The 19,263-nt window shown below is 45.0% G+C and overlaps 1 protein-coding gene across 2 annotated transcripts in view; it reads right to left on the bottom strand.

Moving 5' to 3' along the window:
- Positions 1–372: 372 nt before the first annotated feature.
- LOC125298938 (E3 ubiquitin-protein ligase TRIM9) overlaps positions 373–19,263 on the bottom strand; it is a 24,518-nt gene continuing 5,627 nt past the window's right edge. The window contains exons 2-11 of one of the 2 annotated variants that reach the window (XM_048249897.1): positions 17,365–17,460; positions 15,609–15,731; positions 10,463–10,573; positions 9,581–9,734; positions 8,934–9,002; positions 8,472–8,632; positions 7,092–7,230; positions 4,729–5,032; positions 3,807–3,969; positions 373–3,667 (exon numbers count right to left, since the gene is read on the bottom strand). In XM_048249897.1, the coding sequence (XP_048105854.1) occupies positions 3,620–3,667; positions 3,807–3,969; positions 4,729–5,032; positions 7,092–7,230; positions 8,472–8,632; positions 8,934–9,002; positions 9,581–9,734; positions 10,463–10,573; positions 15,609–15,731; positions 17,365–17,460 (1,368 nt within the window). In that variant the 3' untranslated portion in view covers positions 373–3,619. The remainder of the gene's footprint in view (positions 3,668–3,806; positions 3,970–4,728; positions 5,033–7,091; positions 7,231–8,471; positions 8,633–8,933; positions 9,003–9,580; positions 9,735–10,462; positions 10,574–15,608; positions 15,732–17,364; positions 17,461–19,263) is intronic. The other variant, XM_048249898.1, reaches the window with a different exon arrangement.

The following is a 19,263-nucleotide window of genomic DNA, read 5'->3' on the forward strand; positions in this document are numbered from 1 at the left end:
GCAGCATTGGTACACACGCAGCTCTTTAAGATCCGTACACAGCCGCCACAGACACTGCAGATTCGTGGCATCCTGAAGGAGAAGCTGGCGTTCCCTGGGGCCCCGTTAACTGTAGTGCTACTCGGCCTGATTCTGAGGGAGTGGTAGCACACAGACAGCGCTAACGTCCTAACCTCCTCCAGAGGCAGTAGTCCTGGGATTGTGCCTCACCCCTTTAGCAGAGACTTTCTAATGAGACACGGCACTCAAAAAATCCTCCATAGAAATGCATGGGGTTTGTAACGCCAATATGGCCGTTGTCTACACATATCCCACCCCTTCCTCGGCAAAACGTTGACACGTGAATACATTGAGCCAATCATGTGCTGTGTTGTGAATACATTGAGCCAATAATGTGGTGTGTTGTGAAGTGCCAATTATGTGTTGTGATCTCGCCGTTGGAGCAAGATTGCAGTAGATTGGTGTCGTGAAGCCTTGCGCACGCGCATTTCTGCCGAGATGGATGCCCGATTCGTGCCCAAAAAGCGCTGCCATATGGCCGCCGAGTGGAGGGACTTGCCTAAAAGGACTTTGCCTTTAGTCAGATGAGGGGCTGTATCTGATACTGTGGCATAACCACCTGGTGAACAAAAATGGCAAGGTTGTGTCTAACAAAATTAAAAGCAATAAATAAAGGATAAAATAAAAATAAATATTAGGAAATTAACAATTCTTTTTGAAAATACACCTGTGTCTGTGGCACAATTCAGTGTTTTTTTTTCCTTTTCTTTAAAGTAATGGACAGTAGGATTTCATAGCACCCTGGCAATATTTTTACATTTTATTTAGCTATTTATTTTCCTTCAGGTCTTCATGTTTCACATTCAGAAGCAGGCTATCTTGTAATCATGTCAAAGGGGGAGGAAAATTGCATGCCAGACAAGCCACCACATGACATCAGTTACTAAGTGCACAACTACAACTCCCAGCAGCCCCTGGTCTCTCTCCCTGCTTCAAAAGTGTTTGAGAGTGTGCTTGCTCACTAGCTGGTGTGGACAAATAATGAGTCGTTATAGGCAGAATAAGCCCATTTGTGTGAGAAGAGGGTGGAATGTGTGCTTTCTTTATCAGAGACCTCCAGATAACATGGCAGTGAGAAAGATGTTCTTATTGAAAGATACACCCAATGTAAAAATGTAATCCAAACAACACCACACCATGTACATTTTAACTTTGGCACGCTGTTCAAACCAGTGATATCACAAATACTGTTATCCTAGAAAATGTTGTCTGAAGCACTTATTTGTAGTCTAGTGTTACCTGAAAGTCCAGGTAATCACGTGGCAAAACGTGGCTTACAGTGAAACAGCTAAACAAAAAAAACAGGATTGAATGTAAACTTTAGGGTCAGATTGGAGGAGTACCCCTGTAGCTGTCTTTTGAAGTCTTCCACAATCCATCTGCAGACAATGAGTTATCAATTTGGCCATAGTAACATGTTCAAATCAATGCAGAGGCTATTAACAAAAGGTAAGGGCAGGTCCACGTTTTTTAGTTTACACAAATTCAAAAAGTACGATTCTACTCTACATAGCCTTATGATTACATATTTTTCCAAAGAACATTAAGCGCTCTCTCTCTCTCTCTCTCACACACACACACACACACACTTCCATATTTACTCAATCATTTGAAGATTATAACAAATAGAAAAATGTACAACTGCTCAGCACAAAAAAATTACAGCTGTCAGTCATTGAAAATATGAACAGGTGGCATTTTAGGAAAAGCTTGTATTTAGCACCACCATACTAGCCAGCTTGCGAGGAGACAGGGGAGACAGTCACTTCAAAAAAGAACACTATAGCCTTGCTCTCCCACTGCAAAATGACTCCATGGCTTCTCAGCACAAGAGCAACTTTGGCATGCTTAATCCTCACAAATCCCACTTCACTTTGGATTACTGACAACACAAACAATAGATATAATATTTTTTCTCCAGCATACTCTCTTGACTGAATAATATAATAATAAATATCAAAGAACAATAATGGTTTACAGTAATTTTGTTAATCTGATAATAATTCCTCTTGCTGGGAGTGAAGTAAACTCCCAAACAAAATATTTACAAAAAATATAGTAAAGTCTTTCAGAATGGTAAATTAAATTAATAATTGGCTTAATTATACCTGCACCTGCTTAATTAGAATACAGGCAACTACAACCTGCACTTTAAAATGCTAATGGTATAAATAAATTAATCCACAAAGAATGACCAACCCCATCATTCTGCCTTACATATATTTGACCTACATTTATGTAAATCCATAGCATACTAACTTTGTGTTGCACAGGTAGTGATTAAATAATAGTGAATCCATCATCATTATTATCAATTGGCCCTCACCTTCTGGGTTTAACAAGGGAAGGTTGTTGTTCTTATTTTAAACTCCAGGGGGCGAACTGCTACACTTGGTTGTTTTGGTGAGTCCCTTGTCTGTAACATCATTACACTATTTACAAAAGTATTAGTCCTCTTTTTACTTTAAGTCCTTAGAACATCATACGTGGCACCTGTCTTGGATCATTAATGTTGATATTTACAGCAGTATGACATGCAAACACAAGTTGCTCAGCTTTACAATACTGACTCTATGGCTCTCTCTCAATAACATGGAGCTGCATACCCACACAGCAATTCATACAGAAAATAAATAAATCAAAAATATATCAAATCAAATGCACGTGACAAAGGAACATTCAGTTAAGGGTTGAGTACAACAAGGGTTAAGGCAGATCCATTGTCTGAAATCACCTCAACCAAAACCCCAGCTGGAATGTTACACCTCTAAAGTTGAACTACACACTCAGAGTCACAGTGAACGGGGACATTTTAGTCTAAATGCTGGCAAACAGATTGCTGGCGGGCTGACAGAATGGCTAATAACCAGTAGCAAGGATACATCCACAGAGCAGCAGCAAGATCCCTTGTGAGTTTGAAATATTGTGGGAAATAAAAAACTAATTCTGTACACCCTATATTAAGCAGCTTCACATCTGTCCTGGCAAATATTACTGCCTTTGGGGAAAGAAATGAAGATTATAGTTCAGTTAGTCTTTGTTTGTTTCCATTTGAACGACAAAATATCCTGACTGACTGACACAGTAGATTTATAGGGCAACTGCCTTGTGCAAATGAGTGACTAGCCTGAAGCTGACTCACGAACCTCCTGTCATCAGTAAAAAGGGAGACATACTTACACGTATCAGTGTAATAAAAGCAAACCTGAGTTTTAGAGTAGTCGAGTAAATGGCGCTTAGGGCACTTCATGACTCACTTTCTAAGAGTCTGTGCTCAAATGGGATCCAGTATTAGCGGTTCACCTATTTTATGGCACCCTGTGGCAAGATGCAGCTGTAAACTCAGCCCTGGATTGTACGTACGGTTCCAAGATGCAGCTGGATTAATAAAAAATGAGGGGAAATTAAAATTACATTAGGAGATTTTCATGAAAGTCCTCTGTAGTATCACTAAAGGGAACATGGATAGTTGACGGCAGGCAGACATCCAACAGCATTAGATGTTGACGTTTGTGGTTACAGTGTTTTAGGTTAAAATTGATCTGAACATGTTGGAGGTTCACTGTTTGATATTCTTTGGCACCTCCAAGCCTGTAATAAGGGTCACCTGGAAACCACAACAAGAAATCTTAGATATCATGTTAGTTTATTGCTGTATCATGAGATTGAGGAATTAGCCTAACTACAAAGACACTTTTTTTCCCCCTGAAACTTCCTGGCGCTTTCTAGAAGCCACCTGCACTCACCTGGACATTCCGGTTGAGGCTGACAGCAGGCATGAAGACACCCTCCAGGTTCTCGAAGGCCACAGGCCCGTGCTGCTCTTTGTTAATGTAAAAGGTGAGGGAGTGCTTATTCAGGTCCAGAAGAATGCCTACCGTGGAGCCCTTGCTAATGCCCCCCTCAGCCCTATGGAAAACACACACAAACACGGTCACGGATGTCTGCTCTTAGAAGTTGGTGGTTCCCAACTCATGCAGTAGTCCTTTGTAAGAAAATGAAACAACTTCTCATCAGTCTTGTTTAATAAAGTGCATCAGTCCAGCTTAATAAAGTGGAGATATTTCATGCCATGTCAAAAAACACATAGCAAAATTATGTAAAAGTCACAGATGGGCTCAATTCTCATGTTATGTAATCTTATTTCGTTTGCATTCATGATACCCCAATTTGCAAGAGTTTGCCCCAGATGTCACATTTGAAGTGGTTATATCAAGGGAAAGGGGGAAAAAGCACTCATGAAAACTAGTATGGAATAGATGGCACCTCATGTTAGAGCAATGCTAAACAAACTAAAAAATACGGGAATCTTTTTGTTTGATGATTACCTGGGTAACATAAGATGCAAAGTGAGCAATGAATGATTCAGTGAATCTGTATTCCATCTGACAGCAGGGGAAATAGTAATGAGGATAAGCTTGAGGTGCTTTGGATCAAAAGCCTCCTCTGAAATTTCTTTAATTTGGACCAACAAATATCAGGTCACCCCAGCTGTGAGTGTGACCCCACTCCACAGGATAGCAAGATGGGAGAAAATGAAATGAGTGTGATTGTGATTGGTTAGAGTGAGTTGGTTAGATGGTATGTAAAGGGACTTCATCTCTGAAGTGTCTTCCTTTTACCCTAAACAGGGGCGAACACCAACACATCCTCAGGGAAATTCCTCACCTGTTGGTATGTGAGTTGTTGTGCATGAACCAGGAGCGGTTGTTGTCCACATACATGGCCCAGGCCTTGTCGTCCTTGCCAAGCATCATGTCCTTCGTGGTGTTGATCCGGGCCACACCGAACGCCGGATCTGGGTGGTTGTCGTAGCGGTCGATGCGGAGCTCCCAGTAATGCACGCCCTTGGAGAAGGCGGCTGTGCCAAGCACCACGCGGTCGTCGTAGCTGTTGCAGCTCACCGTCTGGTTGTCGTTGGTCAGCACAATGTCCCGGTGTGCCGATGTTGGATCAAATGTGAACCACGCCACTGCAGGCAGACAGAAAATAGACAGCAGTGAGACTAGCCTGGTTAGCACCAGACCTTATCTCAACTGAAATTCTGGACAAGGTTCATTTTTCTCCCATTTCCAAGGGGCGTCACCAACGGATGCTGATCAAAATGCCTCTGGATGCAAAGGGGATAGATTTAAAACCAATCAGAGCAATGAAGGAGATGACATATGCAGAGCAAGGGAAAAAAACATCTCAACAAACGAGCGTTCTAAAAATAAAAAATGCTCCAATGTCAACGGTTGTGATTGGTGCCCGGGATTTAGGAACATTGGAAATGGCCAGACAGACCTGCAGAGCAAATTCAAATTTTCCAAAGGTTCGTCTGGGTTCTCCCAGGCTACAGTGAGACCAAAGAAAAACGCAAAAAAAATGCAAACGGCACTCCCTTAGCACCTTGCTGCCGCATCCCCATAGCCTGACCTCACGTGTGAACTTAGTGAGCAGGCGAAAACAGCAGGAAATGAAGCTGATGGCATAGTGCGCACCTCGGCAGTCCTGCCTGATCAGCGAATGCCACACGCTGCGGTTTGCTAGCTGCTGCCACTGCCGAACGTGAGGTGACACATTAAATATGCAAGTTGCTCTTGATGAAATATTAAAGTTGATGTGCTCATTTAAAAGTCAAGCGGCTGGATTAATTCTCATTCAGATTCGGCAGTGCATTTTTCTGCCCACAAGGCAGTCGTGCCGCGTTAAAACAAAATAAAAAAAAATCTGCTTTCTGCAGAGCTTTAATTAACACAGATCCTCCAGAGATACTTTGAGTGAGATGAGAGAGACGCCATGCAGTATAGGGAGATAAACAGCCGGATCTGCCACACTGCTGCAGAAGAGGACTGCCATCACCACGGCAACATCCATTTTTGGTGCTTTGCAGAAGTTGCTGGCAGAAGTTGCCCACTAGGACCAGGACCGTGTGTGGCATTGTTACCCATGCTTCACCTGAGTCCCACGCCCTCTCCCATCACTCCCATCCCCCAACCTGGCTGATCGTGATTCTGATCCTCCGGCTGAGACGTTCCGCCATCTCCTCGTCACTCCCCCATTTATCACGACGAATCGATAGTGTCGGTCGGCCCGTACGTCTCCCCCCTTTGCTGCTCAGCCGGGAGACTGGACTCATTAGGCCCTGGCTGGCTGGCCAGCCAGCTCCACGTCAGCCAGCATCCATCCTCAAACGGCTCCATCAACGCCGCCGCTGATCACCCTGTTCATTTATTTACTCCAGCAGCCTCTCATGCGTGCAGCTCCATACGCGCTAATGGAGCTAATATGGCTAATGTGGGCGTCATCTCAGACTCAAACTACACATACTGAGGCCACTGAAAGAGGTCTGACTTGTTGTAATATGGCAACACACAACTAAGGACAAAGCTACCTGACCTATTAAAACACACACACACACACACACACACACACACACACACACACACATGAAAATCAATTTCATAGAAGCAGTGACATCCCTATAAGGACACAGAGAATATGCCGACATGGGCAATGTTCTTGACAGTGACATTTCTAACACAAACACGTTTCCTTCAAATGCGCCTCAGACCCTGTAATCGAGGACACACACACACACATGCACACACACACACACAAACACACACACTCACTCACACACACACACACAAACACACACAGCTAGCCGCCTTGGTGGCGCAGCTCCACCGGTGAGCAGGCAGCCAGGAAACGGCGTCCCACAGCAGTGGCACAGACAGGGGAGTATCGCCGGCCCCCGGGCACTCATTAAGACAAGCGCGCCCAGTTGGAGGCCACTCCCTTTGATGTGAGCTGCCAGAGCCACACGCAGAGAGAAGAGAGAGAGAGAGAGAGAGAGAGAGAGAGAGAGAGAGAGAGAGAGAGAGAGAGGCAGGAGAGAGAGAGAGCAGGTGAGAGAGAGCAGGAGAGAGAGAGAGAGAGAGAGAGAGAGAGAGAGAGAGCAGGTGAGAGAGAGCAGGAGAGAGAGAGAGAGAGAGAAGAGAGAGAGAGAGAGAGAGAGAGAGAGATGCACAGGGAGAGAGGCTCACCGTCAGAAGTCTTCAGAATGACAGTTTTGCTATAGGGCCCGGCCCCAACTGAGTTGTAGGCCTTGACTCTGGCATTATAGGAGCTGTTGAAGTGAAGACCATCCACAGTGCACACGGTCTCCTTTCCCACATACACTTCCTGAGAGAGAGAGAGAGAGAGAGAGAGAGAGAGAGAGAGAGACATGATCCTTGGTGAGCTGTACAGTATTTTCAGAGGCAACAGAAATAATGTTTCTTCTGAGCGCTGCCATTTGTAGTGTAGTAGAGATGTTGCTGTAAGTTAAACACAAAAGGGAGCTGGAGGCAGAAAACAGATGAAATAAGAGCAAGGAGGCAAAATCACACAGGAAATTATACATCATGAATTATAAAGAGGCTGATGGAGGAAAACATCTGAAGGTTTCACTCCTCTGGAATTCTTGCATCTGAACAAGAGTAACCTCTGTTGTTACTGCTTTATTTTCGCTCTGGTACGCTCAAAAAGAGAATTTAGTGATAAAAAAAAGCTCTATGTTGATTTTCACTTTCTTATTTGTTTTTCATCATTTGTATTTTCATGAGGCAAGATTAGGCAGACATTCTCCAAAACAATAATTACATGAGAGATATCAGTCACAGATCTTTTAGCCTGGCTAGTGCCACCACTTCTCAATGAGACGTGGTCTGGGAACCAAACGTTCATTTTCTCGTATTAGAAAAAAATGCCCAGATCCGTTTATTGGGTGCCACAGATGTATATCAAATGCGTCTGTGCATAGCTCATCATCGTCTTGCTTTCCCCCCTGTTCTGTGATTGGTTCCCTATCTCAGGCGAAAATTTGCTCCATGGTCTCCAGGCTGCCTTAGCAGCGTGAATCAAATCGCGCGCAAGGCAGCATGGGAACACCCAGGCTACAAATCTTTTAAAATCTTGCAACAAGACCTTGAATTTCCCCTGGGGATCAATAAAGTATCTATCTATCTATCTATCTATCTAACAAGAGACAGCTCCTACACAAAATGTTAAGCACTGAAGTAACCTTTTTTTTGACGTGTAAGTAATTGTTGTCTCTGCTCATCTTGTCTGTAATAATAGCCTCGTCAACATCTATGTCAAAGAGAAGTTCTTGGCTGTCACCACCATAGATATTAGAAAGCTAGATACCGCATTGTCCGTTGAGTTCTGTTAGGTGGCAATGGCATACATGAACGCGGGGACAAACACCTTACTGTCTATGGGCAACACTTGCCGTAAAATCAGAGACACCCGTTTCTCCATGGGCCTCCAGTGACCGTTGCCCCCACTGTGATGACTATTTACGTACGTTCTGGATCCCCTATGCTGTATCCAGCTTAATATCTATGGTCACCACTGTGAGAGAGATCACAGGAGAGACTCACCCTGTACTGGCCCCCGTTCCCATCATCCAGCTCCAACACGTAGGCGTCAACAGTGACCAGCGGGACCGCAGTTATCCTCCAGGCCAGGGTGGCGCTGTTGTTTCTGGTGCAGCACTTTTCCAGCTGCAGCAGGGGGGGCGGAGGCACAGTGGGGGTCTGTGCTGTAAGATCAACACCAAACGAGGATAAGAGTCACGCCGCCACCACCACCATCCATCCCACATGCAAGCCAAGCCAAGCAGAGTGAGCTTTTCAAAAGAAATGTTTGAATGGGGACAAGTGCAGTTGGACACATGCAGAAAGGGGGGAGAGGAGAGCTCTGTTTCAACCACTTCAGTTCAGCTCTATGCAGCAGAGTGGGCTGTCAGGTCTCTTGACATGAGGAAGGGAAACACATATCTTTGTGTTTTTGGGAAGGGGGGTGGGTTTTTTTGGATGAATCGTAGCAGCTATAAAAAATACCTCCTGTGCCCTCCGTCTCTTTCGGGCCACCTGCATGCATTTGTTTCATTAATGGAGTCTCCTGTACATCTGAAACATGATATTGGACAGAGCATGGGTGCATGTGTGATATATCTCAGCATTCCAGAACTCAACACAGTGGCGCTGCAGGGGTTTTTATTGGGTTATTGCCTCAGGGGGAAACGGGTAGAATTCAACTCATCTAGATTTCATCATCTCCCACACGGCCCACAACCGGAACTGTCAAATTCAATTCAGGGACCGGGATGGCTATTTTAATATACTGACATGAAGCCAGGTGAGAGAAAGCATTCTTATTACTCCGCGTCTCACCTGGGTTGACTCATAAAGCGTTATAGCCAGGCCAGTCTTGGAAATGATATTGCAATTGTATTTCACCATAATTTCACAGTAGAGTTTTGTATGGAATGTTTGCTATGCGTTTCCAGTCACCATAGCAATATCTCACCAGTCTAGTGCAGCGCCCATTTTTACGATATACACAACATTCATGTAGAAGTAAAAGAAAACACAATAACCAGGAGAAACCGTGTATATTCATTGTCACTGTGTACAGTATGTTTTCCATGTGTGTGATACGATGGCGTAACTGCGGTTATCGTGTGTCTGCAGGCTGGGCATCTTACCTTTGCTCTGAGCAAAGTCCAGCTGGAGGATGGTCTGCAGCAGGGGGTCGGTGTTGAGGGTCAGGTCAAACTCCGGGCCCACTTTGGGCTCCAGAGCTCCCTTCACCCACTGGTCCTGGGACGAGAGCACGCGCTTGATCAGAGCGTCGGAGATCTGCAGGCAGTGACAGGCGAGAAAACGCTAATAAGTCCAGCAGAGGGCAATTCAACATGATATCCTTTCATCTGTAATGTTCGCCAAAGCAACAGATTACGCTAATGATCACGCTAATGCTCTTGTCATTGCTCTCAGAGGGTGTGCTATAGGGAAGACGCTACTTAGCCAAAGGCCTGATGGGTTAGTTGGTGAGGTGTGTCTGCTGACTCGCTAGGCACCCTGAGACAAGTTCCCAGACAGAGCCTGCCGGGGGCTTTTATGGTAAGGCACAAATCAATACTTCATAAAAATTTGAAGCGGGAAGCGATCCGCCGATGCCTCACTGCAGGAGCTTTTATCTCCGTTTCACTGTCTACCCACCTCCCCCCTCCCCACTCTGAAACTGGGCGAAACGAATCGAACAGTCAAGGCAGAGGTGAGTGAGCCTGAGAGGAAGGCTTTAAAGACAAAAGACCCTGATGCCGAATCCACATGGTCTGATTAAACTCGGTGAAACTGCATGTGCATTGAGTGAATCATTGTGAACACAGTGTGTTGGTTTTAAAATCATTTGACATTTTATTGACTGTGAACTGTGAAAAATGAAAATGTAACAAATAGATACATATAGTATTCTATTATACAATAAATGCATATCTTATTCCTAATATAAAACTATGGAAACAGAACCGAATTTCCGAAGCAACATAACACGCCCTGTAACACAGAGGTGGTAGACTACCTACCAGGAGGAAGCCACTGGGGTCGTTCTCTTTGATCACCTCCAGGCAGTACTCCATCATGCCAGTGGTCTGACGAAGCTTCATAGTGCAGTGGGTGATCTGATCGCGCACCACCTGCACACACAATAGCACACAATGAGTTTAAAATAGTGAATGCAGGCAGAGAGACATGGAAGATACATAGACAGAGCATTTGAATGTCTCAGACAGGGATCACACAGGCAAGCGGCAGGTTTCGTATTGATCTCTATGGTTTGGCAGCGGAACAGTGGCAACGCTGGCGTAACCAAAGTCCTTTTAGGGCCTGTCCACACGGAGACGCTTTTTAGGTTAAACGCAGAGGTTTTGCTTCGTCTTGGCCGAGCGTCCAAACGAATCCTGTAAACGCACAGCCCGAAACCGCACTTTTCTGAAACCTGGTCCCAGAGTGGAAAAATCTGAAACCGTAGCCCGTTTGAATTAGTTTGGACAGCGAAACCGCACATCCTGCTTGGCGTGTCGATGATGTCATCATACACCTCAGCTGCCCTGGAGTTGCACTTATAGTATTGCCTAACAATACTAGTTTTCATACATGACATTACCAACGATTACACTCCGTAAGATAAATATCACAACTGGTGCTGCAGCGCCGATAGCTTATGACTTGGTGGACTGAACACTGTTTTTCCCAGTGTTTTTATGCATTCTAGCTACTGTCAGTGACGCGAGAGAACTTAAGTTATTAGGAAAGTCGCGGTGTAAGTTTAGGCTACATTAATTTGTGCGTAGTGCCAGTGTCATTCATTTATTTTACATGTCTTACAACATATATACATGCATTCACAGTCGAGTGAAATCAGATATAAGCATACAAAGGCGCTTAGAACTCACGTTAAGCCGATGGTAGCACACTGAATGCAAATCTTGGCGATTTGATGCAGGCAAGCGTATTGACTGTTACTAGCGAAGGTTTTATAGCAATATTATAAATGTGGCGACAGAATAGCCTAGAACTTGGGTAAGCCTTGCGTTTAGTAGCCTAATTGCGGTGATAGCCAAAACTAATGTGAATCCGCGGACTATCCTACAACCAAAGAAAGTAAAGGTGATTAGTAGGCCTACCTGCGTTAGCCAAATAAAGGACGGGACTGCACCCTTCACAAACCGTAAAATAAAGTTTATTAGTTTTACAGTTGACTACAGTTGATAGTTCACCATCAGTCCACACAAACAATTCTGGTTCCCTTGCACTAGCCATTTCGTCATAGCCTATTCTGTCTGTTTGTAAAGCACAAACTTTGGTCAATTTCTGTAAAGAAACAGTGCCACCTATAGGCCTGGGGTATGAAGTAACGTGTTGAGTCGTGTTGAGATGGATCCGTTTGGATGCAAATATTCTTGATACTGTTCCAGGGAAGACAGAGGAAAAAAAGATCGGTTTGGTACGTGTGGACTAGGCCTTAGGCAAGTTTCTCCACTCGGCGGCCATATTGCAACGCTTTTTAATTTTGTGCACTCATCGGGCATCCTATTCGGCAGAAATGCGCGTGCGCAAGGCTTCACGACACCAACCTTGCTCCAGCGGCGAGTTCACAACACATGATTGGCACGATGTCTTCACAACACACCATATGATTGGCTCAATGTATTCACATGTCAACGTTTTGCCGAGGAAGGGGTGGGATATGTGTATTGGCGTTACAAACTAACCCCATGCATTTCTATGGAGGATTTTTTGAGTGCTCTGTCTCATTAGAAAGTCTATGGCGTAACGTTAGCGTTGAACTTGGTTCAACTTTCAAAACGCAACGCAAGCATGTTCAATTGTTAGTTTAGGCCACCCGTTTGTGTTACTTAGGAACAAGATAGAACTTATTATGGTCTGAGCGTTGGGTTACGCTTGCCGCTGCCGCTGGCCAGTGTTATCCCCGCCTTAGATCTTTGGTTGAACCAAGTTCAACGCTCAGCTTGTTCAATGGCTAGCGTTACGCTAGCGCTGCCATCGTTCCGCTGCCGAACCATAGAAAACAATAGCAAGGCCCCGGCCGTGGCGCGACTGGCTGGGGCACCTGCACCGTACGCCGGCGACCCGGGTTCGATTCCCGCCCCGTGGTCCTTTCCGGATCCCACCCCGACTCTCTCTCTCCCAATCATTCTTCACTGACCTGTCATTAAAGGCATAAAAAGGCCAAAAAATATATACTAAAAAAGCAAAACAATCCCAAACCTGCCGCTGGCCAGTGTGATCCCTGCCCAAAATGCACACACATATGCCCCCAAGACATGCGCATACACACAAAGATAAAACACTGACCGTTTCATATTAATTGTGCAATGATAAAATACATAACCTTAACCTGACACCAATATTCCAGCATAGCAATAGTTTGATAAATCTGTTTCAGATTCTGTTTTAACAGCATTAATACTAAGTAAAAACAAAGAATGCAAAATATAATATATATTTTTAAAATACTCTGAAATGAATGGACACCACACACATATAACAATAACCAGAACAATTCACCAGCTTGCAAGTAGGATAATTTGGCAGTAAGCCATCATTGTGGACATGTTTTGTTTTAGTCGGCCCTCTTAGCACGTAATTCCAGCACTTGGAACATCCTGGACCCTTCCCTCCATTTGCCTTATAATAGGCTTTCAGCATGTCCAATTACTGCCAGGGTATGTCTGACCCTTACATGCATCACATTCGACCTAAATTGCACTAAATTGCTTCAACTGTACACTGCAACAATAATAAATACCTGTGGATAAAAGCATTTCCGAAATTAATTTGTGTGTGCCAATACAGTGTGTGACAATACAGGCTCTAAAAGAGGGACACACACAGTTACACATTTACACAGATTGAAAGGTCATTCTCTTAAATACAAAGTCACACATACTCATATTCACACTCACACGTCCATATATTCACACAAGCGCATGGCCAAACACACACACACACACACACACACACACACACACACACACACATACACACCAGTGCATGCCTAAACACACATACACACACCCACACACACACACACACATACATATATTCACACCAGTGCATGCCTAAACACATACACACACACACACACACACACACACACACATACACACACACACACACAGTCCCTGGTGGATGTCATGCGGAGGTCAGTGGAGAGCAGAGGGCTGTCAAAGCCATTCATTCACAGCTAATTAAAATGCATCTGTCTGTTACCATTGTTCACGCTGCGATATCTCAGGCGCGGCTCCGTAGCGCAGGTTTACTGACATGTAAAATATTTAAAAAATCAGCTATGTCTAATCCATGTCTTTGTCTGCGTCCACTTTTAAAACAGCCCTTGCACGGTTTCCATAAAGCCAAATGAAATAGCTATGTATTTACATGCATACATGAAAATACAAGCAAGGAAAATGTCTCAAAATGGCACTAACGATACACTTGTCAAATTGAATAATCTTTCATGACTAATCGTGACGATAATGTGATTAATCTACTAACACATTCAGGCAGTTTGCACACAGTCATACAATTATATAGTCAGCAATTATTCACCTGTCAAACACTTTAATTTCCATATCCTCTCTTGAACGGAGGGGGAGACTGGAGGCTAGAATTCATAATTATGTGGATGTCTCATAAATAATACAGATCATAGTGATACTGGCTGCACTTGTTATTAATGATTTAAATAAAATGTGAAAATAATTAAAAATGCTTTAGAAGTGACTTAATGTAATCCTACAGAGATGACCAGCCCTGATCTCCGCAGCCTATGGATTAGGTCTGCGGATGAACACTGGCCATAGTTGTGCGGCATGTGAGGAAAAGCTACAGTGGCGAAAGAGGCCACTGCTTAAAAAGAGAAATATATATATATAAATATATGAAATAAATAAATATATGAAATGCAAAACCCCGCTGATGGCCTGCTGGCTCGGAAGGAATGAATTAGAGTAGAAAATGACATTCGCTGTCAGGCTGACACAAACACAACACTTCAAGTCATTAAACAGAGGGCGCAGCAAATGCTGTCCTTCTGGGAGTCTCTCTCTCTCTCTCTCTCCCTCTCTCTCTCTCCCCCTCTCTCTCTCTCTCTCTCTCTCTCTCTCTCTCTCTCTCTCTTTCTATCTTTTTTTATTTATTTCTTTCTCTCCGTCTGAGTAAACACTGGCTCTTGGCCCATTTTAGTTAGTGACACTGCAATATGCAAAACAATTGAAAGCAATGGACTGATGGATTCCGGCAGACAGTGTTTTGATGTCGTCGTCATGACATTCCGAGCGGAATGAGATGTAATTAAATTCATTGTTTCAGAGGATTTTTCCCCTCTAAACATATGGTTGAGTGCAGACTGAATCTAAACTCCCATTCTCTCAGTAATCCCATGGAGAGGCCATAACCTCAATGGTTTTATTTTATCACAAAGGATTCCACTGCTCTCTCTCCCTCTCTCTCTCTCTCTCTCTCTGATTATCTAGCCATCTATCACTTTTCCTCTTTTCCTGTACTAATCACAGCAGCTGTCTCAGGAGCCCCAATCCCCTGGCCCGCACGTTGCAGGCTGGCACCATGCCATGTGACCCACTGGGGCCTGGAGCTTTGCGGTAAATCCTGCCAGCTGCACCATGCCTTTGCCCGGCTGGGGCTCCAGCACTTGGACCAGGCACCGGATGGATGCCCTGATGCCCTGATGCCCCTCACGCCAGGGGATGCTGTGTGTGTGGTGAGCTCCTCTCGGCAGGACGTGACGTCCGCAGTGGACCGTGCATAACACCACTCGTCCATGTTCACTACCCATAGTCAGCGGAGGGACACTCCCAGTGATGTAGTACTCGAGTCCGGTCTCGAGACCGATTTCTGCTTTCTCGGACTCGTCTCGGACTTGTTCCTTCAAAGACTCGGTCTTGACTCGGACTCGACTGTATTGGAAAACCAACGGACTCTGTCTCGACTCGGTCTCGACCCTACAAAGACTCGGTCTTGACTCGGACTCGGCATAGGCGGTCTCATCCCCATCACTGGAAACTCCCTTTTTCTGTTTGGCAGATGGGGTCTTGTCTTGGGTCATCTTTGTCGGACAGTGACTCCGGAGAGGGGGGGGTCAATCTGTCAGGAGTGTCGCTCCATACGGAGTGCTGTCTGACCTACCTTCAGCTTGTACTCGCGCTCCTTGGTGACCTTGGTGAGGAGCTTGGCCTTCTGCCGCGTCAGGGCTTCGATCAGGGAGTCACACTGTGCCACCAGACAGGCCTCAAACTCCACGCCACTCTCCTGTGGTGACACACACACACACATACACACACACACACACACACACACACACGCGCACACACACACACACACACACACACACATGAGCACCTGAGAGGGTTGGATAAAAGTGGTACTGTGGAAGGAATGTCCGCACACCAGAGTCTAGCTTAATTAAAACCAAAAACGTTTTGACCCGTCTGGGTCTTCTTCAAGCTAAAAACTAAAATTGGCTGAAGAAGACCCAGACAGGTAAAAACGTTGTTGGTTTTTTAATTAAAAAATGCAGGAGCTCTGGTGTGCGGACATTTCCTCTTGTTTACGTTTGTATACTTTGTCCTGCACCTGGCCTAAAGAAAGGCCGGATGTGCACGCAACCACTCTACCAAACTTGGTAAAAGTGGTAATCGGGAGATAAGCATCCAATCAGGGCGTATAGGCAGGTGAACTGCACTGTCTACTGCACTAGGATCAAGATGTTCGAATATCAACATTTGAGTGCATAATTTTACATCATTAATTATAATTGTAATGTTTTGTGTGGATGTGGATGCTTTTTACTGATTTATATTTTCTTCTGATGTAAATATCCCCAGAAATTAGTATTCAGTCCTTGCAAGCAAGAGTGAAGTCAACATTTTATTTCTTTGCTATGCTAATCAAAACATTCTTGCTTACAAACAAGGATGTGAGGTAAACTGCCACAGTAACACTGTGCATCTGTGTGTGTGATGCATTTTGACACTCAATTTCATATATGAATAAGAATTCTGACAACACTGCCATGATCAAGATGCTTCTATCCTCCCCTGATTCACTGGAGCACCTCATGGCTAATATGGAATGTCTGTCAGTTCGTCGTTTTAATTTTCATCTCCCATGTCAGTGAATCAACCGTTACTCTAATTGAAGATCCACACAGCCCTGACTCTTCAGTGCACCCACCAGAGAACTGGGCTAAATCTGCCGCACAGCGCCAAGAAGTGGGACTTAAGTAGGACTTAACAAAGGCGAGAATCCCTCAAAACCGACGCGGAACAAGGCCCTTAATACACACATTTTCATAGCTGATAAGATGTGACAATGTGGTACGGCTGTAATAGCTTAAATTGTTTTGGGGAGGACGGCGGCTCAGCACTGATTATTTTGGTGAGGCTGCTCTCTCTCCCGCCTAGCCTCTGTAGAGCGTGTGGCTGCAAACAGATACTTTCCCTGCCTGCTGGGTAGTACGAAGGGCTTTATGGAAGTAGTGCCAGCCTAAAAATAAAAAAAGACCTCAATAATCCAGAGGCTCTTTTTTCTTCAAACGAACAAGAAGTGACCCCACATCCTCAGTATGGAGGTCTGAGAATCTCCACAGAGGATAGTAACCTATTTTCCATTTTTATTTGTTTGTTTGTTGGTGTGCAGCTGTCTGGTAAAAAGTGATTTCCTTATCTTGATTCTTACTTTTCATTGTAAAAAGCAAATGCACATGTTGAGCATTTATTTTCAGTGAAGCAATATTACCCCAGTGAATGGCGAGCCTGGATCCTCCCTCATTATATCCATGTTGCTCACTCCACACACTCTTTGTGCTGCGGTCTTTTGGGACCCCAGAGAGGTATTCAACAATAATGATAATAAAAAAAAACGAGCCAAGATCTTTTTTTACCTGGATTTGCTGCAGCATGTTCTTCAGCTGAACCAGAAACTCCTTGGCATCCTTGGCTTTGTCTGACACCCCATTTAAAGCCTGAGATAGCTGACCCTGAGAGTCAGAGAGTGAGAGAGAGAGAGAAAGAGAGAGAGAGAAAGGGGGGAAAAGGATGAGGTTACAAAGTGTAGGAAACAGACAGAGAGAAAGAGTGACAGACTCCAAATAAATATTCAGTAGAGGCTTATATGGGCTTACACTTCACTGAGGAAGGAAGCAAGTGAATTGCATTCAAATTCAGATGCTCTTCTTTGGTAGTCTTTGTGATTCATGGTTCAGGCAGACAGACCACGTTAGCAAATCTTTTTGCCAACAGGCGTCGACAGTACCAAACCCCCCACTCGCCACTCGTGATATGAAATGAACTCAGCAGACAGACAGACAGACACTGACATATCCATAAACCCTTTTGAAGTTTCAGACACTCTCTGTGTCTGGGCATGTTTTAAATGCATTCTAGAGTTGTGGTGGTTATCTTTAACCCCGGTTCTTCTCATGTTTGATACCCTTGAGTGATGAACAGTGATGGGGAACATGGACCCCCGGCTGTGATCAATTTGGCCAGCTTCCACACCTCCGACACCCACCTGCTCCACTTCCTCCACACACCCACCCCCCCACCCCCTCATGTGCCCCTTCGTCCAGCAGGCTCCTGAGCCCCTTCCATCAAGCCAGGCCTCCACGCTGCCTTAATGTGCCATCTGCCCCAGCAAGCTGTCTGCTGTGTGGTTAACAAGGGGATGAGTGATGCCCTTCCTCCTCCTCCTCCTCCTCCTTTTCCAGCCACTCCCCTTTCTCAAGATGAAATGAGATTGGGGTGGGTCCAGGCCAGATTCTTTTTGTCCGGCCTTTCTTTGGTGGGGATGGTGGGACAAAGACTTGAGGGCTCGTTCCAATTAGAGAAGACACTGTCGTTGGATCAATTGGCAACTGGTTGGCATTTGGTCCAATAAAATGGAGCAGACATAGTTATTGACAGTGGAGGGGCTCAGGCCAAGGTCAACAGCAGTGGTGGTGGGGCTCAATCGGGATGCGGCTCGTGGCGTGCTGGCTCTTGCACACTTTGATAGGATATGCTATCTCGCCTTGGCAGGGCAACCACCACTTGGATGACTGAGATGCAGGAGGACTGGCTGCTTTGAAGGATATTTGAAGAGCAATGAGCTGCAATCCACCCCTCCACCCCCCAATACACACACAAACACACACACACACACACACCCATGTGACAAACGTCTGGCCAAGCTCCCGCCAGACGTGACAGAGATGGAAAAGAACATTAGCGTGATTTGGCCAGCGAGGAGGAACACAAACAGCCATTGTTTGGAAACATCTCAAAGGCATGGCATGAAAGCAGGCTGGGGTAGAGTCGTGTTTGGGAAAACGGGGTCAAAAATATAGCAGCTCCTTAAAATAACGACAATGCATAACCAGAACACAAATCCACTCTCTCTCGGTTTCCTCTCGCTGCCTCTGTTTTCTGGGAGCGATATATTTTCTACGTGTGGTGTTTTGGCAACAGTGTGCAAACATAACCTGATCTAAAAAAGAAATGGAGAAAGGCAAAGATAGAGAGAGAGAGAAAGAGAGTGCTGTTAGTGGGAGTATTTGTAAGACAATACAAATCTGACCTGATCAGCACGCTGACCTTGATTGTGCTGAGTCCTCAGGGATATACACGCTGGGAGGGGTGGGTCACCAAGCCGTCTCTCTCTCTCTCTCTCTCTCTCTCTCTCTCTCATACACACACACACCCTCTCTTCTTCATCTGCCTCTCCCTAGCTTTCCTTTTCTCCATGTGTCTCTCTCTCCCTCTCTCTCTTTCTCCCTCTCTCTTTCTCTCTCTCTCTCTCTCTT

This window comes from Alosa alosa, chromosome 8 (assembly GCF_017589495.1).
Source record: "Alosa alosa isolate M-15738 ecotype Scorff River chromosome 8, AALO_Geno_1.1, whole genome shotgun sequence".
Lineage (NCBI taxonomy): Eukaryota > Metazoa > Chordata > Actinopteri > Clupeiformes > Clupeidae > Alosa > Alosa alosa.